Source organism: Diabrotica virgifera, chromosome 4 (assembly GCF_917563875.1).
Source record: "Diabrotica virgifera virgifera chromosome 4, PGI_DIABVI_V3a".
In the NCBI taxonomy this organism is placed as follows: domain Eukaryota; kingdom Metazoa; phylum Arthropoda; class Insecta; order Coleoptera; family Chrysomelidae; genus Diabrotica; species Diabrotica virgifera.
This window is the reverse complement of record NC_065446.1, coordinates 239,065,043-239,092,391: the sequence shown is the minus strand read 5'-3', so window position 1 is coordinate 239,092,391 and position 27,349 is coordinate 239,065,043. Positions and strand designations below refer to the sequence as shown.

Genomic DNA, 27,349 nt, shown 5'->3' with positions numbered 1-27,349 from the left:
CTGCGCATCCGCTAGGAAAAATATTCTAATTCGGATTTTTTGCACAATCTTACTCAAAAAGGACTCCTTTTAACAAATTTGCATGTTGCCAGGACCAACAGGTGGTCCAAAATTTTTTTTTTTTGGGTTTTTTCCTAAAATTATTTTTTTTGCATGGAAAAAAGTTTTTTTATATTTTTTTGGGTCATTCCAAACAAAAAAGGTCTTTAGTGACTTTTCTCTAAAAATGATAGTTTTTGACATATAAGCGATTAAAAATTGAAAAATTGCGAAATCGGCCACTTTTAACCCTCAAAAACTGTGTGAAAAACTGAAAATTTGAATATTATCAAAGCAAGTAGATATTCCTTAAACATCGATTGATGAAATCCAGAAGATTTTTTTGCAATACAATATTCAAAACTCCTTTGTTTTTTAATTGCTACTCAAGCATGCGCGACGCTATTTTCCACTGACAGTATGGTGCAAATGAAAGAAATAAATTCGTTATTTCGTAAACCGGCGACTTTAAGGAAAAATCCCGAAACAGGTCGATTTTTATCTTTAAGTTATGATATTGTGGCATATATGGTATACTAGTGACGTCATCCATCTGGACGTGATGACGTAATCGATGATTTTTTTAAATGAGAATAGGGGCCGTGTGCTAGCTCATTTGAAAGGTTCTTTAATTCTCTTTTCAGTAATATAAACACTTACATCATTATTTATACAGGGTGTCCAAAATTGTTTTATTAAATTAAATTATTTGACAAAAAAAGAAGTAGAAGGACACCCTGTATAAATAATTATGTAAATGTTTACATTACTGAATAGAGAATTGAAGAACATTTCAAATGAGCTACCACACGACCCCTATTCTCATTTAAAAAAATCATCGATTACGTCGTCACGCCCAGACGGACGACGTCACTAGTATACCATATATGCCACAATATCATAACTTAAAAATAAAAATCGACCTGTTTCGGGATTTTTCCTTAAAGTCGCCGGTTTACGAAATAACGAATTTATTCCTTTCATTTGCACCATACTGTCGGTGGAAAATAGTGTCGCGCACGCTTGATTAGCAATTAAAATACAAAGGAGTTTTGAAAATTGTATTGCAAAAAACTCTTCGGGATTTCATCAATCGATGTTTAAAGAATATCTATCTACCTTGGCAACATTCAAATTTTCAGTTTTTCACATAGTTTTTGAGGGTTAAAAATGGCCGATTTCGCAATTTTTCAATTTTTAATAGCTTATATGTCAAAACCTATCTTTTTTAGAGAAAAGTCACTAAAGACCTTTTCTGTTTGGAATGATCCAAAAAACCTAAAAAAAATTTTTTTCATGCAAAAAAAATTATTTTAGGAAAAAAACAAAAAAAAACGTTTAAAAAATTTTTGACCACCTTTTGGTCCTGGCAACATGCAAATTTGTTAAAACGAGTCCTTTTTGAGTAAGATTGTGCAAAAAATACGAATTAGAATATTTTTCCTAGCGGATGCGCAGTTGCTTTCTGGACTAATACTTCAATTCTGAATATCTCTTGCCCCTTTAAAATGATTTGACTTTCACCTGCTTCTTCGAAAAATGTTTTTATTTTCTTTATTTTTTGAAGGTCAGTTGTATAGTAGATGTTTGAGATATCCTCGCCTTCGCAAAAGAAAGTTTTCGCTTCTTGTTCAATTTCGCTAAACTTATTTCTTACGTCTCCAACAAAGCTCAAAAGAGATGTCATTAATTCTACTCCAATTGACACGTTTAAGTCCACAGTTTCTAACGTTTTGCTTGTTGCATTCACTCGTTCCAAAATTCTTGCCCAAATCAGTGTCAATAGAGCTGTCTCAAAGGTATCAATTTTATTGTACAGTGCCTTGGCTTCACTTCTATCTGCTGATTTTTCATCTCTATTATTGTTTAACTGGAAAAAAATGTTTGATGGATCCGTAGTTTTTAAATAATGCATTTATTTATTTTATTTATTTATTAAGCGCAACAGGCCTTGTAGGCCTAGGGCTAAAATGTTTACATTTCTGATTACATAAATAATATAGTAAATAACTTAATATAACTTACATAACTTATAAATTTTATTTAAATACACTTCAGTCTTTTTATACACTCCTTCACAACCTCTCTCCATCTCCTTCTGTCCAATGCTAGTTCTTTCCATCTCTCAATGTTACTTTTCTTCAAGTCTTCATATACACTGTCCTTCCATCTTTTCCTTGGCCTGCCTTTCCTCCTCTTTTGTATTGGTCTTCGTGAAAGTACCATTTTTGGCATTCGTTTACTTCCCATTCTCTCTATGTGCCCCAAGTATCGTATTCTCTGTGCTTTGATCGTCGTCGTAAATGTCAGCATTGTAAATCATGCATTTACAGCGTCAAATCGGGCGGACCATCTAGTTTCAATTAATCTTTTTACACAACATTTTACACACATTTGCCGCTTTCTTTCAGTAAATTCCACCTTTGAGGAGAAGCCGAAAAAAGCGTGTAGATGCTTTGAACAGTTCTGAAATAACTAGTTGCTTCCAAGCTGGATTCACATGCAAAATTCACTACAATTCGAGACATCTTTCTGACAACATTCTGTAGTTTTTGAAAAAATATTGCCACAAACATTGACACGGGGCCCCTGTGGTGCTAGGCTACGCCACTGTGTATACGCGTGAAGTGATGTAACAATAGAACATAGGCATTTGCAGTGTATTGGCGTATCTGCGTATGAGATTATTTTCAGAAAATGTGTAGATTATTTAGCGACTTTACTTTTTTATAAATAAAAGGAATGGGCCCTTTCGGGCCTCTCCGGGGCCCGGTCCCCTTGGCGCCCGCACCATGCGCCCAGTGGATAAACCGGCACTGATCTGTCTCTATGCGTTAATAAAGGCCTTTAATAAAGGATGAAGTAGTAAATATCTTCTTTTTTTTGTTTTCCAAATTTTGACTGACAACCCTTCCACAAGTATCCCTTTATAGGGATAATAGTGGGAGATATATGTAACCCAGGTAGATGTATCCGATTGATAGTTATCCAATACTTCGACGGATATTCCTCAGTCGAGAGTTATAACCACTTTTTTTTTTCTTTTGTTACAGATGACGAGGTACACAAATGCAGACTTTGCAGATGACGATAGTGTTAACAGTGTCCAGTTGAATGAAGGAATCAGTAGTAGTACCACTCACATTCGGTACCACGCTGGTAGTACCATCTGGAAGATGAGGTCGCCATTGGAAAAAGTGCTGTTGCTCTTAGTGGGCATTCTTTTGTTCACGATATTTATTTTAGCCATAATTTTACATGTTACTGAGCATAGATTAGAAGAAACTAAGGTTAGTATAAAATTGTGTTTAGTTTCATCTATTCTAAATTTTTTAATTGTATCTATTGTTTTCATTGTACAGGGTGTTTCATTAATAATTGTCCATATAGAAACTGGAGAAACATTAGCAGAAAATACGAAGATTTAACCTAAAACACTTAAATAAAATGTGGTTCCTTACTGAGTTACAGGGAGTTTTATCTAAAAATTTAAAAATTATTTCTGCTCAGCAATTTAAAACTATTCTACGTATTCTTTTCATACTTGACAGGAAGTATAGGTATTGTACAATCTACTAAATTATGTTAAACAAACGTTTCTGTCTATTACCAGAGGCGTACGACGGGGGAAACTGAATGGCTGACCCTTTCCAAATTCTACGCCACTGGCGGAATTGCTATTTTAGTTCAATTTTTGGATTCTCCAATACTTTCTATGAAAATAATATACTCCTTATTCGTAACGATAAAGTCATTAATTTTGATTAATGTATTGATTAGACTGATTAATGTATTGTGTCGCTTCATTTTTAATTTCAAATATCTCGAAAACTAATCATTTTATCGTTACGAATGAAGAGTAGGTATATTAATTACATAAAAAGTTTTGAAAAATAAAAAAAATACACTAAAATAGCAATTTCGTCAGTGGCGTAGAATTTGGGAAGGGTCAACCAGCCCACTACCCCCTGTCGTACGCCTCTGGTAGTAGCTAGAAACGTTTATTTATCTTATTTTAGTAGGGAGTACAGTACCTACACCAAGCTGCCAAGTATGATAAGGATACGTCAAATAGTTTTAAAGTACTGGGTACAAATAATTTTTAAATTTTAATCGTATGAAACATATTATTAGGTATCATAAATTAATCAAAATAACTGTGCCGTTTCATATTTAACTTCAAATATCTCGAAAAGTAATAACTTTATCGTTACCAATGAGGAGTATATTATTTACGTAGAAAGTATTGGAGAAGCTAAAAATGGCGCTAAAATAGTAATTCCTCCAGTGGCGCAGAATTTGAGAAGGGTCAACCATTCACTATCCCCTGTCGTATGCCTCTGGTAGTAGCCAGAAACGTTTGTTTATCATAATTTAGTAGGGTGTATAGTAGTCGCACTTACTGCCAAGTATGAAAAGGATACCTCGAATAGTTTTAAAATGCTGAGCAAAAATAGTTTTTAAATTTTTAGGTAAAACACCCTGTAACTCAGTAAGGAACCACATTTTATAAGTGTTTTAGGTTAAATCTTCGTATTTTCTGTTAAGGTTTCTCCAGTTACTATATGGACAATTATTAATGAAATACCCTGTATATTACATATTGTTTTAATCGCCATTTTATTTATATTTAAAGTTAAGAATCATTTGGACATATCTTATTTTTGCGAAAGTGTCTATAGGCCATACAGATATTACTATAATATACTAGATATTATAGAACTCATAAAATCCTTAACACTACATGGTATAAAAGTATAGACCATGACACTGTGGCTCTTATTAAAAACCAGTATTAGGCTCAAATAGCGTTGATGAAAATTTACTAGAAATGACTAGAGCTTGCAACGAGTTATGAATATAATATCCTATCCAGGGAATGAGATATTTATATATATAATGTTCTTGAACTCCTAAGTGGAGCATAGAGCTTCAGTGAAAACGCGCCATCGGGTTCTATTTTGCGCTAGGGCCTTCACCTCATTCCAAGACTTTCCTTGACTTCTTATCTCGTCCATGATGGATCTTCTCCAAGTTTGTGCTGGGCGACCTCTTTTTCTCTTTCCTTGGGGATTCCACTCTAGGGCATTTTTTGCAATACTGGAACTATCTTTTCGGAGTGTGTGACCTATCCACCCCCACTTTCTGTATTTTATTTCATTTTCTACCCTCTTTTGTTGGGTCAGGTGTAGCAGATCTTCGTTTCTGATGGTGTTTGGCCAGAAAATACGAACAATTCTTCGTAGACATTTGTTAACAAAGACCTGCAATTTGTCTGTAAGGTATTTTGTCACTTTCCAGGTTACACATCCATAGAGTAGAACAGACATAACATTTGACTGGAATATTCGGATCTTTGTCCTTGTAGTATATTCTCCAGACCTCCAAACAGGGTTAAGCATGCTGAAAGCTTGTTGAGCTTTTCGTATCCTCATACGAATATCGTCTTCTGTACCTCCGCTTTCTGTTATGACACTTCCAAGGTACGTGAAGTTCTCCACATTTTCAATCTGCTTGTTGTCGATATTAAATAGCGTGTTGCTCCTTGCATTTATTCTCATCGACTTGGTTTTACCAATATTGATTTTTAAACCTATTTTATTGGCCTCAGTGGATAGTGTTTCCAATTGGTCGGCCACATCCTGGAACCTTTGTCCTAACAGACAGATATCGTCGGCGTATTCCAGATCACTTAGGCGTGTGGTTAACGTCCATTGTATCCCTTTTGTGTCGAAGTCTAGTTTGGAGAGAACATAGTCCAGAGCTATGTTAAACAGAAACGGAGAAAGCACACATCCCTGTCTGACTCCAGTAAGTACGTCAAATTCGTCACTGTTGACCCCATTGTGTGTCACGCTGCACGTCGCCTCAGTGTACAGTGACTTTATAATGGAAATTATTTTATGAGGAATGTTTCTTAGCTCTAAAATTTTCCATATAGCAGCATGAGACAGGCTGTCAAAGGCACGTTCGAAATCGACAAAGACCATGTATAGAGGTGTGTTCCATTCAACCGATTGTTCCATTATTACCCTCACTGTATTAATGTGATCTATGCAGGAAGATTCTGGTCTAAAACCTGCTTGATTCGCTCGAAATTCAACCTTGTTTGTTAATCTTTTATGTATGATGATCGTAAAAATTTTATTTATGACGGTAAGCAAGGTTATTCCTCTCCAATTTTTGCACAGTGTGAGGTTGCCCCTTTTTGGAAGCTTAATAATATTACCTTTTTTCCAGCCCGCTGGAATGCGGTTTGTTTCCCACACCTCTCGGATTATGGGGAGCAAAAGTTCAGCGGTTAGATGCGGGTCAGTTTTAAGTAGTTCGGCAGCAATGTTATCGATTCCCGGGGACCTGTTATTTCTCAGAGATTTGATAGCTGTTATTATCTCCATTTTGGAAGGGGACTCGCAAGATATATGCAAGTCTACATTCTGCGGGTTTTCGACAATTTCATCCGCGTTATCCCTGGGCGTGCCTAGCATCTCCTGAAAGTGCTCTTTCCATCTCTCTACTTGATCATCCGTTGTAGTAAGTAATTCACCTGTCTTGGATCTTACAATGTTCGAACAGTTGGGCCCATTTTTTGTTAATCGTCTGGTAATTTGGTACAGCTCTCTAGTCCTGTTGAGTTGTGCAGCTGTTTCTGCTTGTTTTGCCAGTTCTTCAGCCCACCTTCTTTTGTCTCTTCTTGCATTCCTTTTAACTGCTTTATTTAGTGTTTCGTATTCTTGTTGTCGGTTCGTTCTTTCTTCTACAGTTCTTGCTTGCAAGATGTCTTTTTTTCGTTGTTTTCTTTCCTCGATAAGATTCCAAGTTTCATCTGATATCCATTCCTTTCTATCTTTCTCTTTTTTACCCAGTTTGTCTTCAGCTATTTCTGTCAGAACATTTGCCAAATCTTCCCAGCTATTTACTTCACGTTCTCTTGTTTTTACTTGAAGCTCCTCCCTAAACATGTGTTTTCCTGGAAGAGTTTTTAATTTGTTCAGGTTATATGTGGGTCTGTTGGTGTTTCTTGTGATTTTGTTTTTGTTTTTTGCCATCTTGATTTTAATGGTACCAATTAACAGATGGTGGTCACTTGCGATGTCTGCTCCTCTTTTATTTCGTACATCAAGAAGAGATGATCTCCATCTTTTTGATATGGCGATGTGATCTATTTGGTTTTCTCTGGTATGACCAGGGGCAGTCCATGTTACCTTGTGAATATTTTTATGTGGGAAGATGGTTCCACCAATAACTAAACGGTGATTGGAGCAAAAATTTGTAAAGCGCTCTCCATTTTCATTCATCACTCCCAGGCCATGTTTGCCCATTACGGTTTCTAAATTAATATTATCTTCTCCAACTTTGGCGTTCATATCGCCCATCACTATTAGGATATCGCCTTTGTTTACTTGTTGGGTTGTTTGTTCTAGTTGTTCGTAGAAAATGTCTTTATCTTCGAGGAGAGATGTGTTCGTAGGAGCATAGCACTGAATAACTGTTATCTTACGGTATCTGGTATAAAATCTGACAGTCATAATTCTGTCATTAATGGGTTTCCATGAAATGAGGCTTTTTTTGGCTTGTTTACTGAGTAGAAGACCCACTCCGCTCTCGTGACTTCCATTTTCTTTACCACTATATAATAGAAGTTCTCCTGTTTGGGTATGGTGTTCACCATTGCCCAACCATCTTACTTCCGATAGACCAACAAAGCTTAATTTATATCTGTTTAATTCTTTTACTGCTTGAGCCAGTTTAGAAATCTCATACAGTGTTTTTACATTCCAGCAACCAAATCGTGTCCGTGTTTTCGGTGATGCCAAAGTCGTAACTTCAAATATCTCGAAAAGTAATAACTTTATCGTTACCAATGAAGAGTATATTATTTACGTAGAAAGTATTGGAGAAGCTAAAAATGGCGCTAAAATAGTAATTCCTCCAGTGGCGCAGAATTTGAGAAGGGTCAACCATTCACTATCCCCTGTCGTATGCCTCTGGTAGTAGCCAGAAACGTTTGTTTATCATAATTTAGTAGGGTGTATAGTAGTCGCACTTACTGCCAAGTATAAAAAGGATACCTCGAATAGTTTTAAAATGCTGAGCAAAAATAGTTTTTAAATTTTTAGGTAAAACACCCTGTAACTCAGTAAGGAACCACATTTTATAAGTGTTTTAGGTTAAATCTTCGTATTTTCTGCTAAGGTTTCTCCAGTTACTATATGGACAATTATTAATGAAATACCCTGTATATTACATATTGTTTTAATCGCCATTTTATTTATATTTAAAGTTAAGAATCATTTGGACATATCTTATTTTTGCGAAAGTGTCTATAGGCCATACAGATATTACTATAATATACTAGATATTATAGAACTCATAAAATCCTTAACACTACATGGTATAGAAGTATAGACCATGACACTGTGGCTCTTATTAAAAACCAGTATTAGGCTCAAATAGCGTTGATGAAAATTTACTAGAAATGACTAGAGCTTGCAACGAGTTATGAATATAATATCCTATCCAGGGAATGAGATATTTAGGGCTGTAAAAAAAGTATTGGCTGTTACACATAGGTACACCAAATGCTAAAATTATTAATTCGTATCTTTAACAAACCCTTAGGAAAGACTAGATGGAATAAGGTCTGTTGGACTGCCTAGAGAATGGTGGAAAGGTGCACTCAGAGGGAATCTGGAGAAAATGGGAGGGAGACATTGGACAATAGTGGTACAGGACCGAAAAAGATGGAAGGCAATAGTAAACGCGGCAAAGACTCACGAAAATTTGTAACGCCATTGATGATAATGGTCTTCAACAAGCAAAGATAGAACCCGTACAAAGATTAGGTACCATGGTTGCTGAATAACAAAGTATCTTCACCGCGAGGTCGAAATATGAGCGTATAAAGTATGTTTCTCCCGCTTTTCAAATATTGAAGAAATTCCTAATTAAACTTTACCTTATCATTCAAGAGTTCATACCGTTTTGTAAAGACACTCATTTATTCCATTCAATTATAAGGACTAGAAATATAGACTCTTGAGCTTGCAAGTATGAGGCGTATAGAAGTCTTTGAGATGTGTGTTTTTCGAAGGATGTTGGACAGTGGAAGGATGCTGAGAAGGATGGGGACTAAGAGAGTACTCATAATCATTAATTGTAAAAAAACTTAAAAGCGAATTATCTAGGATACCTTTACAGAGGAGAAAAATACGAGAGAAAAATCCTACGACTCATAAGGGATGGACGATGGAGGTGAAACTGGAAGGAAGAAGAGGTCCAGGGAGGAGAAAATGCTCGTAGCTCAAGAATGTAAGAAAATAGACAGACATGGAAGATTAAATAAGTTCATTATTAAGAACAGCTCAAGATAGAGACCAATTTTCTCTAATTATCGCCAACCTTTCGTCATGGAGGAGGTACTTAAGAGGACCACCATAAAAATCTTGCTCCAGTTCTTTTGAAAGGCGTTTCTCTTGGTTATTTTTGATTCTTCTTAAAAGAGCACGTGTTTTGTGTCTTATTGTCTTGTAATTGTCTTACCTTTGTTGCCTCTTGGTTAACATGTAATATAGGTAAGCTTTTTTCCTTTTCATTTACATTTTTTCTTTATTTTATTTTGGGTTTCTTCTATTATTTTATTCTAATTTTCTTTTATTCTTGTTTCTTGTCTTATTCTAATTTTCTTTCTCTATAAACCTAGCTGAGTGTAAGACAATTTATGTAATTTTTAAAATTATCGTTTAATTCTATCAAATATAGTAGATACAAACTTCTTCGAAGGTTGTTCCTTGTCGAACTAAGTTATTTAGCCACGGCTTATTATTTCAATTACAAGGAACGAATTATTAAAATAAATTGAGACAAAAATTCCAATAAACTTAGTAATCTGATTCCATAACTTAGAACCTTTTTGTGGTATTCGTTTTTATTCGCTTTGTATAGTTGATTAGCAAATTTTATCATATCAGTGTAAATAATTAACACTCTAATAAGAATTCAAAATTACTTAGTACCTCGTTTCTAAGGAAAATACTTTGAGTCTTAAGAATTAGCTTAAGTTGCTAATTACTTGCAAAAATAGGTGTAGTTTTGTTTTTTAATAATGATCCCAACACTGGCTGATATGGCGTAATATTTAAGTTCATGGACGCGACTGGGTTTTTTGAATTTTCATGACAGGTGTACAGGTCAATGTTAAGAACGAACATATTATCACTTCAATGCTAATGTTTTTACAGGAAGTGACATGTCTGTCCAATATCTAAAAATAAAATGAAAAAAAAACTACTTTCAGATCAAATTGTATACATCGCTCATCCGGAAGAAAAGTGACACAACTCAAAAAATGCATAATTTCAGTTATCTCGTTAAATTTACTCGAAATATCCTATAGTTTTACCAAGAAAAACGTCACATAGATGTTTACTTCCAAATTTGAAAGATGGCGGTGGTGTCATTATTCCTTTAGCGCTAATATGAATACATACTTTCATTCCGGAACATCGACACTTTTCAGTTGGGCTCTGGCATTCGAAGTGAATGTATCGTTATTTATTACAAAAACCTTTGTATTTCGAGAAGTGTCCTAGGTATTTTTCATTAATTTTAAAAAAAGTGACCAATATTTTCAAAGACCAGTGACATAACTCAAAATTTTTATCTTTTTTCTTTGTTAAATCAGATATCATAGTTTTTTTGGTTTTGCCTCTTACACAATTAGAAACATTCACTTATCCATATCCTTCGTTTTTAATTTATATATTTTAGCAGCTAACGTTTAAAACTTACAGTTAAATTAAGATCTAAAAAATCTATTTTTGTCTCTTCTGAAAAAAGTTGTTTTTGAGTTAGGACACTTTTCTTCCGGATGAGCGACATATGTTTATAAGTCTATTTCCGTTATTATTTGTCACTTTTTCGCCGAAATTATTTATTATTGGATTATTTTGACTTATGCCTGTTTTTGTGCTTATGTCAGCCATCATTATTATTTATCGCTAATTGTTTACCTTTAAGAATACGTCCTTCAGTTGTTGCTAGAGCGTGTTTTTTGTACTGATGTACAGGGTTATTCACTATATTTTGACCCCCCCTGTAAACTGCTTTATTTACAGAATTAGAAAAAAATGTAAAATACAAAAGTAATTCGATTTTTAAATTATGATTTTTCGATATATATATCGTACTAGTGACATCACCCATTTGGGCCTGATGACGTAATTGACTATTTTTTTAAATGGGAATATAATAGATCGAGTGCTAGCTCATTTGAGAGGTTATTCAATTCGCTATTCAGTAATATAAACATTAACATGTTTTATTACATAGGGTGTCCAAAAAAAATTTTTAAATAAATTAATTGACACAAAAAGAAGAATGTATGTAATTTATTTAATTTAAAATACATTTTACTGCTGTTAGAAAACAGAAATAAAAGTTTATTGCACAAATAAACATTGATTTTTGCTTAAATTCAATGTTCAAACTGCCAAGAGGCAGATGGGTGGCAGCTTGAACATTGAATTTAAGTGAAAAGTAATGTTTATTTGTTCAATAAACATTTATTTCTGTTTTCTGACAGCAGTAGAATGTATTCTGAATTAAATAAATTACATACATTCTTCTTTTTGTGTCAATTAATTTAATTAAAAAAAATTTTTGGACACCCTGTATAATTAATCATGTTAATGTTTATATTACTGAATAGGGAATTGAATAACCTTTCAAATGAGCTAGCACTCGACTCCTATTCCCATTTAAAAAAATAGTCGATTACGTCATCACACCCAAATGGATGACGTCACTAGTACGATATATATGTCAAAAATCATAATTTAAAAATCGAATAACTTTTGTATTTTACATTTTTTCTAATTCTGTAAATAAAGCAGTTTACAGGGGGGTCAAAATATAGTGAATAACCCTGTACATATCTTCACTGGAGGCATATACGCCTAATATAGTAATTTTGTGTCCATAGATATTTATAAAGTATTAATTTTCCTAGAAAAGTCTTTTAATCCCGTTTTTTTATCTTTTAGATGATTATAATTCCTTCGGGGACTCCTGGGCCCTGCCTGAATAAATCTTGCATTAGAATAGCTAATCGTATATTAGAAGCCATGGACACAAACAAGGACCCTTGTGACGATTTCTATGAATACGCTTGTAGTAATTGGGTGAAAGCCAACCCTACCCCCGACGCCAAAACCACTTGGGGAACATTCCTGAAATTGGAACAACAAAACCAACTAGTTATTAAAAGAGTTTTAGGTATGTATTTGTAAACAGACACTGTTCTATATTTAAATGGTGTATTTTTATAGTCGAGGAAATGAAGCATTTTTTTCGTCCAGCATGGATTTAATTGAAATTTTCACAGAAGGTAGGGAATAGTCCAAGGATAATTTTCTATATCATGGCGCTGTACGCTAACACCTTGGGGGTGGTTGACTCCCCATCTCGGGGGCGGGATTTTTTATTACATTTTAACCATGCAAATCGATGTAAAATGTAATTCTAAGAAAAAAATGCTTTTTACATTTTCTTCGTAAAACTAATATTTTTTGAGTTATTCGCGCTTGAAAGTAACAGTTTTTCGATGAAAAAATCCAGTTTTTAGAGGGTTTTTTGAGAATACCTCGAAAAATATGCATTTATTCAAAAAAAACTGTAGATATGAAAATTGTATCTTTTAGTAACACAAACTAAATTCTTCTTGGATGATATCTTTAAGACCAATAGAAACCGAGATACGGCATGTTAAAAGTTAGCTTTTTTCGTCAAATGCATAATTTGAAATAGTGAAAGTAAAATAACGGAAAAACTTTGCATTTTTCAAGGAACACTTAAATAATCTTTTTTCAAGTATACAGTTAGGCCTTTCAAAAAATAATAATAAAAAGTTTCTAGTCAGAAAAGTAAGCGACTTATGATCAAAAAAAGGTCGGTACCTGCTTTTCTCTATGAAAATATCAGTGGAAACAACCCCCTAACTACCCTCCTAATTAAAAATTGGTCTTTACCTTTCTGTAATTCTTTTTATATTTGTATTATCAATACATCCAAGAAGTTTGACCTATTTAAAAGGTCTAGTTTTAGAAAAATTGGAGTTTAAAGAATAGTTAATTTTTTGGAATTTCCCATTTCTCACCTTTTACTTCAAAATATCTCCGAAAATACTGGAGATACGAAAAAAATTATAAACTACTAAATTGTAGCTTTTTTAACAACTAAAATTACCCTGTGCACAGATTTTCATTATAGTGAACAGTTACCGAGATATAGCTGTTTAAAATCTCTATTTACGAGCAAACACCCCCTTATTCGAGCACTTTAAATCCACCCCTATTAAAAACTAAGGGATCTTACGGAATTTAGTTTAGACAGCCTTATAACTCTTCAAAAATCCTACAAAGTCATTTTTGAAAAAACTTTTTATCTTCAAAAATGAAGGAGCTATGTTTTTATAACGATTTTTTTTTCGAAAAATTCGGATAGTCCGCTTATGGATAATTTTCAATGTATGTATAATACCACAGAACCGGTTCGTATACTGCAAGATGACTAAAAAACTATTTGTATTTGTATTTGTACATATTTGTAAATTCGTATTTTTGTGTAAATAAATGTTTTTGTAATTCTTTAATTCTATTTTTTTTTCTGTATAGATCTCTTAAAATATCTACTTATAAAAACTGTAATGTTAATTAAGAGTGGTTTTTAAGGGTTGAAATGTTATGATATTATATCCTAAAGTATAAAACAATCATTATTTACCCAATCAAAACCAAATTTTACCCATATTAAAGTTTACAATGTTTTTATATAATTTTTTACAATAAGGGGTAGTTTACACCCCTAAAATTAATCAACGCCCTTAAGAATGATATAGAATATGAAGTACAGGGTGAGATGATCCTAATCCCAAATTTTTATATAAATCGATGCAAGCAGAATTTATTCTTTTAGGATAAGTAAATTTTTTATATATAGCTCCAACAAGGGTGGTTTGAAGGGTTGAAATATTATGATAGTATTTAAAGCATAAAACAATCATTATGTAACTAATAAGAACCAAATGTTGACAGTATTAAAGTTTAAAATGTTATTTTATAATTTTTTACAATTAGGGGTAGTTTTCACCCTTAAAACACCAAAAGCGTACAACTGCTCAATATAGAAAATGAACTAGAGGGTGTAATGAGCCTAATCCCAAATTTTTGTACAAATCGATGCTGGACGAAAAAATTGCGAGGTTTTGCCATTTTTTCAGCTTCATTTCTTCGACTATTAGTAATAGTGATCGATTTTAAAAACGAAGCGGGTACTTAAACATTCACTACATATAAATTGATCCATTAGTAGGTACCTATCTAATACAATTTTATCTGCAACAAAAGTAGGTGAATGAGTATTTAGGCTATTCTATTGATTATGTCCAAAAGAAGAGACTAAAAGGAACTACAACGATAAAGGAGTTTTATATACAATGGACCGCCGTATATGAAAAAATTGTGGAGAGGGGTGCGTTTTTGAGAATAGAGTGCATTAGGGTGCACTCTATGCACTTTTCGTAAATAATACTTATACAGGGTGTCCAGAAACTCTACCGACAAACGAAGACAGGAGATTCTTTAGATAATTTTAAGATAATTTAACCCAATTCACTTAATCCGAAAATGCTTCCTAAGGGAGCTAGAGCTCTTTGAAGATGGCGTCTTGTAATTAGTTTTTCTTAAATACCTCCAGAACGCTTCTATTTAGAAAAACAAAAATTGGTACGCGTATTTATCTACAAGATATAAATCTAATCCATCCATTGCAAATTTCTAGTACCGATCATAGGCGTCCGTTTTGGATAGGGCAACGGTTATTTTATGGCAGGCCTTTTTTATATTTAACTTTTATTCATTTCTCACACTGGATTATGAAATTGTGAAGTATTCTAGTACTAAAAGGTACTCTTATTTTAAATCGGTAGGACACACCGTTTTCTAGAAAAATCGATTTAAAATTATTCGCTTTTTAAATTAAAAAAAAGAATGCGTGTGTACTTTGTACGCACAAAAGAAGATATTCTTCTATTATAGGTAATTTAAACGAAGTAAATATACTTAAAAGGTTATTTGTACTTATTTTATTTAAAAATCATACTAACTTTCTTATCTACCACTTTCAAAAAAGAAGAATATCTTCAAAAGTTATATAATAATATACTTACAATCATAAAATCTATAAAAAAAAATAAAAAAATAATAACTTGCTTGGGGCTCGAACTCACTTCACGTCTACCGCGCTGTACGAAAGCTGACGGCATTTCAAACTAGACCACATCCGCGTGTACGTCATGTGGGAATATACACAAACTAAACGTTTACACCATAAATTTATATGAATTTAATAAAATTATTAGTTTGATTTTTGTCGAAATAAAATACAACAAAATATAGTGTAAGAAAACAATATATGAGATGAAGATTTGTAGAAAGTTTGTTCGTAATCAGATTATGTAAATTAAAGCATTGCCTACTAATAGGTAACTACATTATTTTGTTTACATTTTCCTAATAGATAGGTATTGAAACTATTAGGTATTTCCAACTCAAACATTTAGAATTACGTACCTGCGGCTTTTCAAAACTATTAAAGTCACTATAATTTTAAATTTGATTTTATTTCTGTCCACACATCAATAAAAACTAATATTATACAATATTTTTGTTTACCGATATTCTCCATATTGAACAATTATTGACAGATCATTTCAAAATTTCAACACCCAATCAGAGCCCGTATAACCACTAATACCATACTGTCGGTGTGCGCATGCGCGTGGTAAATCAAATTTTACCCTCGATCGATTCGTCGCTAAAGAAGAATATCTTCAAACAATTTCAAAACAAACTGTTTAGAAAGACGAAAACTGGTCCATTTATTATTATTCCAGAGATAAATCGATTTCATTAATTGCGAATTTCTAGTACTGGTCATACTTTATGTTGGTAAAATACTTCGTTTTTTGTTGAAAAGTTCTTTTAATTTTTTTCAAATTCCAAAAACGGCAAACTTTCAAATCGATTTTTCTATAAAACGGTGTGTCCTACCGACTTAAAGCAAGAGTACCTTTTAGTACTAGAATACCTCACAATTTAATAATCCGGTGTCAAAAATGCATCAAAGTTAAGGACAAAAAAGTTATGCGATAAAATACCCGTTGCTCTACCCAAAACGGACGCCTATGACCGGTACTAGAAATTTGCAATGGATGGAATCGATTCATATCTGAAAAGTAAATATGCATACCAATTTTCGTTTTTCTAAATAGAAGCGTTCTGGAGGTATTTAAGAAAAACTAATTTCATGGCGCCATCTTCAGGTTAAATTGTCTTAAAATTATCTGAGGAATCTCCTGTCTTCGTTTGTCTGTAGAGTTTCTGGACACCCTGTATTTACGAAAAAGTTAGAATAGAATAAAATGTCATGCCACAACAAGGAGGATTCAGACCCGGCAAATCTTGTACCGGTCAAGTCCTCGCACTAACAGAACACATTGAAGAGGGCTTCGAAGAAAACCTTATAACTGGGGCTGCTTTCGTAGATTTGACAGCAGCCTATGACACAGTAAGGCATAAAATATTGCTCCGGAACCTGTACGACACTCTCACACCATATAGGTAAGGTGATATATTTGTTACTGCAAAACAAATGTTTTTTCGTTATGCTGGAGAGAAAAGTAAGTAGGTGGTGAGTTCAAAAGAACGGCCTTCCTCAGGGAAGTGTTTTAACACCACTTTCCAATATATTTACAAACGATCAATCCACGCAAACTAAAACCAAGGACTTCTTCTATGCTGATGATCTCGCAATATGTGCTCAAAGCAATAGTTTTGAAGAAGTAGAGGGGAAACTCGAAATTGCCTTAAAAATCAATGACAGCCTACTACCTGCAGAATTCCCTGAGACCCAATCCTTTTAAAACCCAAGTCTGCACGTTCCATATTCGCGCAAAGAAGCCAAGCGAAAACTCATAATTGCGTGGAATGGTAATACATTAGAACATACAGATCAACCTATAATATCTTTGAGTAACTCTGGACCGGTCCCTCACCTACAGACCACTGGCGAAGCGTCCATGTAACCACTGTTACCATTGGTAACAATTAAAAATCTTGCAAATAAATATTTTATGACTACTATGAAATAATTCCATTTATATATAGAGAAAATTAAACACGTCGCGTACGAGCGCCATGCCCTTTACAAAACTCGAACACCACGAAAGCGACTAAAATCCAGGAAAAGCTTCCTTGGAACAGTCCAGGATGAACCGGCTAAGTATTTTTCTCTTCCCCAGGTTCAATGGACCTGCCAATCTTCAGATTTTAAAACGTGGAAAACTATGAATAGGATAAGAACGTTACCCCTCCATTAGAATCAATCATGGTAAAATGGAGGGAAATAGACCAAGATGATATGAACTATGACTGTGGAGAAACACAGAATATGGAACATCTTCTTACATGCAGAAACTGTCCTCATAGGTGTACCCTCGAAGATTTTTGGCTCGCCAACCAAGATGGAACCGACGTATTGGGCCGAAATGCTATGAATGACATGTCCGGACACGATAAAATAAAGTAAAGTTGTTCAAAACTAAATTTCCTATCGATATGTCACCTTCTAAAGTAAAAATATTTTTCTTGGCAAAAATACATTCAAAAAACGAAGCAAAAAACATACGAAAAAACACTTTTTTGCACCATAACCTTTTTCACAGACTTATAGATATAAGCATTGCTTGAGAGAAAAAAAACTTCTATTCTTCCTCTTTAAAATGACGTGTAGTAAGTAGAAGTCTAGATTTAGGTATATGTTATACATTTAATGCAAAGGAAAATCACATACCTCTTGAATGGTCTACTGTAGAAGATTCTAGGACTAATTTTAACAAGATATGGTTCTTCAAAATCTACATTTGGTATATATAGATCTTGAAAAGCCGTACGACACACGACAAGAGCTATGAAGATGTGTGAGAGAGAAATAAATTCTTGAGAGGTATGTAAGACCTGTGAAGGATGTGTACGAGTAAGTACCAGGACTTGTGTCAGATTGAATGAAAATTTTCCAGTGACAATTATTGATTTGCATCAAGGCTATTCACTGAGTTCCTACCTGTTTAATCTTGTTATGGATATACTGACAGAGAAGGTAAGGGAGAAGGTTCTTGGTAAATGCTCTTTGCTGATGATATCGTGTTAATAGAGGAAAGCAAAATATGTTGGAGGAGAAGTTGGAGAGTTGTAGAAGGGTTATTGAAGAGCGAGAACTTAACCTTCCGTGACTAACATTCGGTGTGTGAGACCAACCGCTTAGAGTTTTTATGATTATATCCAAATTGTTCGTTATGTATCTTCGCCGCCATCAAGAGCTGCCTGATTCAGGTGCCTATTTTTAGTATTGAAGTTTGAGTCTCCAATGTCAAGTGATTATGCAATTATCGGCACATTTTGTCTCAGACACCGAATGTTGGATGTGACATACTCGGTGAAAAAAATAGAAAATATAACGAAAGAACGTACGGACAAGTGCTGGTAAGTTAGTAACCCAATTGCCAGAAGTAAAAGGTGAAGCTAGGTACAAAAATACAACAACAGTGCAAAAATTGAGCTTGTTTTTCAAAAATAAGATGTCATATAATTATTGTTTTATTTTCTTTGGTATTTTGCTAATGTTTAAGAGGCTTAATAAATTAAAAATGGGTATAATTCTTGTTTAATTTCACTCCTTCAAGGAGTAAACACAACCCTACGCTTGAAATTGTGTCAATGGAAACATTTTTTTTTATGTCGGTCTATGGCACCGATGTTAGCTTTAATGTCCAGAAAACCTATGTTAGTTGCGGAAGGTTAAGATTAGCAGGACAAAAACGGAGTATGTGGGGTTGGGAGGAGAGTTGGAGAACGGCTATTGAAGAGCGAGAACTTAAGACTAGCAAGTCAAAAACGGAGTATGTGGGATTGGGAGGAACAAGAATGTTGGAGACATAAAATTGCTTGGACAAAAATTAGGATGAGTAGTAGGAGTAGGTCTTTGATAATATGTAATATCATCAAAGATCTTCAGGTACAAATACTGATATATTTTATTAATGTAATATATTAGTTGTATTATAATTGATTTATTATTTTTAGAAGAACCAATGGAGACGCTGAAGTCAAAGGCTGAACAAAAGGCAAAAATGTATTACGAATCTTGCCTGGACGTAAACGACACCGTGGAAGCATTAGGAGCAAAACCCATGATAACGTTAATAGAAAAGCTGGGTGGCTGGAACATCACCAGTACGGGTTTTGATGTGAATTCCTGGACTCTACAAAATATTACACAGATAATTCAAAATAAATATAACATTGGTAAGTTGTTTTACATTAATACTATTTATAGTTTCCCTATTGATCTGAAGGCTTTTATAGTCTCATCTTTCTTGTTCTTTTGGCATCAAAACCCTGGATGGATCCCTTTGGCTATATCCTTCCATTCGGACCTCCCTTGTGCCCTTCTTCTCCATTGTCTTACATTCGTAGTTTTCAGCCAACCATCTCGTTCTGAGTCTTTCTTTTTTTCGGTTTCCTTTCGGCTTCCATTGTAATATTTTCTTTGCCGATTTTGTATCTTCTTGTCTCTGAACATGTTTCAGTCATGACAGTCTTTGACTTTAAACAAATTATGCAAAATGGTGCCCTTTATTATTCTTCGTGTGCCCTCTTCCTCTTGCACCGGGTCGTATTCTTTTCAGTATCTTTCTCTTAAATATTGTGTCTTGCGCTTCAGTTTTTTGAAGTTATACTTCTTTACGCGCGATATGAGGGTGAATTTTTATATGTTAAAACCTACGATCCCGGCGCATGCGCATTATAACTTTGTTCTGATTGGATGTTCAAATGACATGTCAAAAATTATCCAATATGGCAGCTGTAGTGCAGCTGTGGTTTGGACGGTTGACGGTTTGGTTATGTATGGTTGTTGCGTTTTAAAATTTGTGGGAAGAGAAACAACAAAGGTTAGTTAATAGTTATACTGCCTTTTTAAATAGTTTTCATATTATATTTTTGAAGTTATACTTCAAAATGTTTTAATTTATGTATGTATCAGTCCAGAAAAGGTGTGGAAAGAATATATTAGTGTTTTTAAATATATTTTTCTACAAACGTGTTAAAAATGCAATTTTTAGGACTCCATAGGAGCGTTAAAAATACTACTTTAAGGCACTAGTGCTTTAAAATTTTTAATGCACTGCAGTTAAAAGTGAATTGTCAAATTGTGAAACGTCAAAATATTTATATTTCATTTATTAACATTAATATTAATAATACAACTTACGCAATTTAAAAAAGGTGGTTTAAAAGGTTTTTTATTATAATTTTGTGTCTGTGGATTTGTCTTCCTTGGGCGTAAAATAATAAAACATCTATTTTTATATTTCACTTGTCGCCGTGATGTATAATTATGTATATCTGAAAGGTAAGTAGCATGCGGCTTGATGACCTTGTTGGTAGAGCATTGGACCAGAGATAAAAAAATCGCGAGATTGCGGGTTCAAATCCCGGACGATTCATATTTTTTTCTTTTTTTTTTTTAATATTTGGCATTGTTAAGTTTTGGTTCATTTTTGGTAATTATTGTTAATTTTTTGTATTGTAACTGTTAAGTAGGTATATTTATTTCGTTGAAATTATATTATAATAGAAGTATAACTTCTTACGTGCGTACAAAGTACACACACATTCTTTTTTTTTTCATTACACAGGTTTCACAATCATAAGTTACAATAAGGCACATATTACACAATTCTTCTATTCTTTTTTACCGGTTTGATGTATTGATTAATATATCTGTGTTTTTAGGCGGCCTTTTTTCATATGCTGTGGGAGAAGATGACAGAAACTCAAGTAGACACGTTTTACAAATAGACCAAAGTGGTCTCACCCTTCCAACGAGAGATAACTATCTGAACATGACTAAGGATCATAAAAAAGTTCTTGATGCCTACCTAGAGTACATGACAAAGGTTGGTATTTGTTTCAAAACAGAATTTAACAAGTACATACTAACAAGGTTCTGAAAATTTAAGGGGGTATAAATTGAAAATTTAGGAATTTTTGAGTTTATTTATTATTTTAAATGAAAAAACATAACTTCAAGACAACTCTCTGAAAATTTCAAAATGATCGGTGGAAAATTACCGGAAATACAGCATATTGAACATCCCTGCCTTCGACACGCTTTGCAGCAGCGTAGAGCGTAGTGAAAAATGTTCAACAGCTGTTCCCCTTCTCTTTTGTAAATTACTTCGCGATTCAAAAACATATTCCGGTTTGCATCACTTTACAATTTGGCAGCCCAAAAAGAAATTGCAAATAAAAGTTGTCAAAACTTTAAACGCAATTTTCTCAAAACTGCGTTTTTCAAAGGCGGTGGACAAGGTTTATTACTAATATTCGCGTTCTTTTTTTAGGTAGGAGTTCTATTGGGAGGAGACCAGAACTCCACTAAACAACAAATGCAAGACATTATAAAGTTCGAAACCAAACTAGCCAATATAACGATACCCGGAGAATTGCGAAGAGATGAAGAAAAACTCTACAATCTAATGAAAATCGGGGATTTGCAAGTTAAAGCTCCATTTGTAAGTACATTTTCTTACTAAATTTGCAGCGTTACTAACAGTCTTATTCTTTTGCCATTATAACCCTTGATGGGTCTTTGCTTGTCTGGCTATGTCCTTTCATTCAGGGCTATTTTGTGCCCTTCTTATCCACTGTCTTATGTTCTTGGTTTTTAAGTCGTCTTTCGACGTCATCCAACCATCTCGTTCTGGGCTTTCCTTTTTTCCGCCCTCCTACCAGCTTCCATTGTAATATTTTCTTTGTTGTTTTTGCATCGCCTTGCCTCTGGACATGTCCCAGTCATGACAGTCTTTGACTATTCATTACTATCATTAGTAAACGTTATAGCGTAACATTAATCTTCACAGAAAAGCGAAAGCTTAATGAGACTATTTCAGAGGTTTTGTGTAAGTGTATTGTAAAATTTATACCATACAGACTGAGCATCCAGATGTTATCTAGGTTCCAGATCCAGTATCCAGATATTATCTACATAAATTCTAGATGTTATTTATCTAGGTTGTGAAACTTACTGTGACCGTTTTACTAGAATTGGCAGAAAGCACGTCAAGGAGTTAGATCAAGTCAGTCATTCACCAGGAGTGATCACAGAAGGGGAGAAAAAACTCTCCCCTGTGGACATCCCCTAAATATTTTGACTAAAATCTCCTCTATTTGTAGGTCTGTTAGAATCAGCCTATTGTCGGGCATTGCTCTGAGCTAGTTGTATACAGTAGCGGATATCTCTTTTGATACTGCTGCATCATAACGATAGTTTGGTAGTGCATTGGAGTGGTAGTGCAATGGAGTGAATGATTTTCTGAACTACTTACTCCAGTGCTGTTTCTGTTAACTTCTAGTTATGCATGCTGGTTGCTATTGAGAGTGGTTCTGATCCTTCAGTGGCCTCTTCTTAGTATATCTATCAAGAATATTTTCTATTGTCTTCAACAGAAATGATGTAAGACTGATCAGACTATAGGCAGTGTGGGTATGTATGCTACCTTACAGTTCTCAAATTCTTTGCTATAATTATAACCAAGTGCTATGCTACCCCCAAAAATGTTTGTTGGTTGGGCAATAAAATTTACAATCCTTTTTGTAAGAGGGCAGATATTTAAATGGAGCAAAGTGGTTTATGGCCCTGTTTGATGTTTAGTGCAACGGATTTCCAGTCTTCTTTCCTAGGACGTTTAGGTCGTTCTAATAGTCGTCCCATAGCCGCACGTATTTCTTATGGACAATAGAAGCGCGGCTGTGCCACGCCGTACTGACTAGAATGAAACGTATATCGGCAGTCGAGTATCCATCCGTGCGCGAGAGGTTTGGCAACACTGATCTCCGTAAGCGTAATGTTCTATTCTTAACGTGAAATAAAGATTAGTTACAACTTTTTAAAACTTTAACGTATTCGAAATGAAAATAAAGTCGACATAGTAATTTTGATAGAAATTTTCTTAGAAAATTGAACAGATTTTGCTTTTTATAAAAAAAAATTATTTATTTCATTCTTTACAGATAGACTGGAGGAAATTTTTCGAAGATGCGATGAGAATAGTTAACAAAAAAGTTACTAATAAGGAAGAAGTAGTAGTTTATGCTCCAGAATATTTAGGAAATTTAACACAATTAATCAAAGAGTATAATAAAACAGCTGAAGGAAAGGTGTAAGTAGACATATATCGTCTTTGTTAGTAGTATGTATTTAAAATGATAGTAATATAGAAATAAATTATTTAATACAGTAACTACATAATATTAAAAAAAGGTTTAGATTTAATTTGATTCAAGGGTCACCGCCATCAGTTGGCATAAATTTCTTCTTTTTAGGGTCATTAGAACTGCCTGTGTGTACCCTACAGCGAACTAAATCTGGCTGTCTACTAAGCAAAATAAAAAGAATGTGTGTGTACTTTGTATGCACGTAAGAAGTTATACTTCTATTATATGATTTCAACGAAATCAATATACTTTAAATAGTTTATCTATATTTTATTTAAATATTAACCTAATTGTAATACTTACTACTTTCCACAAACTTTTATTAAAGCAATACCAAAAATTAAAAAAATAAAAGAATAAAACACAAGCAAACACATTGAAAAATGAAACAAAGAAATGATTTCTGAACAATAATTGTTGAGAAATTTTTTAACTAAATACGTATTTTCTGATAAAAAAATATAAGAAATATACCTACAATCATAAAATGTATAAAAAAAATAAAAATTTGCATTGGGAAATGAACCTGCGTCTATCAGATTATTTTGAACTCACCCCACGCAGAATTTAACTACCGAGACATGTGAATGAAGTGGGAAGATATAGCAACTAAACGTTTTAAAAAATTTTTTGACAGTTGCTTATTATCTTAGTTTAATCAAATAAATTTGATTCTTGTGGAATTAAAATACGACAAAATATCAAATTATGTAAATCAAAGCATTACCTACTAGCTAGGTAGGAACATTTTCCAAATAGGTATGTAATTTGTAATTTTTTAATACAATACTGAAACATTTACAATAAGGTACGTACCTGTTGCTTTTAAAAACTATTTAAAAAGTCACTACAATTATAAACTTGCTCTTTGTCTCTGTCCTCACAACAATAAAAACTATTATACACAACATTTGTTTATCCATAATCTCCATATTATTGAACAATTATTGACAGATGATTTTAACACCCAATCAGATCCCGTATAACGTTCGAGCGACTAATACCATACGTGACCATACTGTCGGTGTGCGCATGCGCCCAGGAAAATAAAAATTCACCCTCGTTCCTAAAGAAGTATAACTTCAATAAATAATTATTTGCCGTTGGACGCATAAGCGACATCTATGTAAACAAAAGAGAAAATAGAGAATTATCTTTTAGTACTGGTCTTTTGACTATGCCAGTGCCATTAACTTAGCAAAAGATAGTTATTTATGTACCAAGTCAGTAAAGTTACTCTTTATCAAAAAGTCTGATATTATGAGCCGAGGGAGGCGAATAACAGACGAGTTCGATAAAGAGTCTTTACTGACGTGGTGTATACAAAATTTTATCGCCAACAATTTAATATTGGTTAACACTTACAATTTAAAATTTTAGAATTTTTTAAATTTTAGACAATAAAAATTTTATGACATTGATGGCTTTTGCATGATGGCAGCTTTCGATTTTTAATCGATAGTTATCAATATGAATAATTACTAAATCGGTCAAGTTTTGATTTATTTTATATGAATATAATTACCCATATCCATGGGCAGGGGTGGCCGTGCCCCCCTAACTTTTCGGGTGCTTTAAGATATATATTGTTATCCATAGTGTACAAAATGTAATGTGCAAAATCTTCGCGTCTGCCCCCCCCCCCTGAAAATCTGAAAATTTTTATATGGCCCATGACTACAGCATTTCACTTTTTGGCATAAAGGGCCTAGCCGGGTAAGATGGTGAAAAGTGCCCCCAACCCAATTTAAATTCCATATAGGCCACTTTTTAGCACATATAGAGGAACTCACTTTCTGAAATTTTTAGCCCCCTAGGTGGTCACGTGACCCCCTAGAGCCTAATTAGGCTTTTTATGTTTTTATTTTTTATCTCAGCCGCATCAAGAGCTAGCCAAAAACTTTATTTAAAAAAGTTGTAAGTTTCAACAAGATCTATATGAAAAATTTTTTTTAATTTTTTTTGGCGGGAAATTCGAATTTTTAGAACAATTTTAAACTTTTAAATAACTCTGAAAAAAAAACTAAGACACTCGTTTTTACGAAAATCAATTATAATGTGTATTTTTGCACAATCTTTCACCCTGAATTTTTTCAGATTTTTAAAATTGGTGAAACGTACCTTTAAAAATAAAAAACCGCATTTTTTCGGTTTTTTTTTTCGTTTTTTGATACAATTTTATACATATTTTTCAAAAAATTTAACACAGTCACTAGAATAGGTAAAAAACTGAAAAATAATTGGGGTTTGCTTGATAAAAATTTTTTGTAACGCCATCCATTTTCAAGATACAGGGCGTTGAAGAAAACAAAATTTTACATATTTTTTACGATTTTGCCGAAACTACTGGCAACATTGTAATAAAACTTGGCGGGTTTTAAGAGGTAGTTATTGTGCATGTTTTGACATACAATTAAGGATTTGATATTCATCATTGGCGCGCATAGGGGTAATGGTCTGAACTTTTCAAAGAAAAAAAGATAGTACGCCACTGACATATTTCAAATTAACAATCATATTTGAATTCCTCGTTCAATTTGCAATAAAAAATCTATCTTCTCATTTTTTCATACGACGCGCCGTTTTCCTGCAAAAAAATAAAATATCTTAACGCTTCCAAAGTATTCGAATTAATTTTGATAATGGATGTACGAGTTTTATTTATTATGTAGATGCAGAAACTACTAGAGGTTCGAATACTTTGTAAGGGTTAAGATCTTTTATTTTTTGAATAAAAATGGCGCGTCGTATGAAAAAATAAGAAGATACATTTTTTGTCACAAATTGAACGAGGAATTCAAAAACGATTGTTAATTTGAAATATGTCAGTGGCGTACTATTTTTATTCTTTAAAAAGTTCAGGCCATTACCCCTATACGCGCCAATGATGAATATCAAATCCTTAGTTGTATGTCAAAACATGCACAATAACCACCTCTTAAATCCCGCCAAGTTTTATTACAATGTTGCCAGTAGTTTCAGCAAAATCGTAAAAAATGTGTAAAATTTTGTTTTCTTCAACGCCCTGTATCTTGAAAATGGATGGCGTTACAAAAAATTTTTATTAAGCAAACCCCAATTATTTTTCAGTTTTTTACCTATTCTAGTGACAGTGTTACCTTTTTTGAAAAATATGTATAAAATTGTATCAAAAAACGAAAAAAAAACCGAAAAAATGCGGTTTTTTATTTGTAAAGGTACGTTTCACCAATTTTAAAAATCTGAAAAAATTCAGGGTGAAAGATTGTGCAAAATTACACATTATAATTGATTTTAGTAAAAACGAGTGTCTTAGTTTTTTTTTTAGAGTTATTTAAAAGTTTAAAATTGTTCTAAAAATTCGAATTTCCCGCCAAAAAATAAAAAAAAAAATTTGTTCATATAGATCTTTTTGAAACTTACAACTTTATTAAATAAAGTTTTTGGCTAGCTCTTGACGCGGCTGAGATAAAAAATAAAAACATAAAAAGCCTAATTAGGCTCTAGGGGGGTCACGTGACCACCTAGGGGGCTAAAAATTTCAGAAAGTGAGTTCCTCTATATGTGCTAAAAAGTGGCCTATATGGAATTTAAATCGAGCTGGGGGCACTTTTCACCATCTTACCCGGCTAGGCCCTTTAATTAACAATGTCGTAAATTTTATAGAATATTTTTACTAATTAAAGTACATAAATGTAAGTTATCTAACTCAAATGAATACCTAATCGATTACTTCCATCGACCATTTACGTTCAATCTTGATTAATCTCGGCAGGTAAAGTAAAATTCTTCTTTCAGTAGAATAAAGTGTTACTTTACTGCCGCAAATGGAGTCAAATGAGTACAATAATAAATAACTTTAGTGACGGTTGGCGATAAAAATTTTTTTTTAGGTCGGAATGCAGAATTCTTGGTAATAATCTATTATCTGAGCT

At 33.4% G+C, this 27,349-nt stretch overlaps 1 protein-coding gene across 7 annotated transcripts in view; it reads left to right on the top strand.

Annotated features, from left to right (window-relative positions):
• The window catches only part of LOC114327060 (endothelin-converting enzyme homolog), a 167,437-nt gene that overhangs the window by 109,322 nt on the left and 30,766 nt on the right, over positions 1-27,349 (top strand). For all 7 annotated transcript variants that reach the window (XM_028275587.2, XM_050648818.1, XM_028275573.2 and 4 more), the window contains exons 2-7: positions 3,093-3,329; positions 12,084-12,315; positions 19,239-19,460; positions 20,952-21,115; positions 21,563-21,733; positions 23,232-23,380. In XM_028275587.2, coding sequence (XP_028131388.1) covers positions 3,093-3,329; positions 12,084-12,315; positions 19,239-19,460; positions 20,952-21,115; positions 21,563-21,733; positions 23,232-23,380 — 1,175 coding nt within the window. The remainder of the gene's footprint in view (positions 1-3,092; positions 3,330-12,083; positions 12,316-19,238; positions 19,461-20,951; positions 21,116-21,562; positions 21,734-23,231; positions 23,381-27,349) is intronic.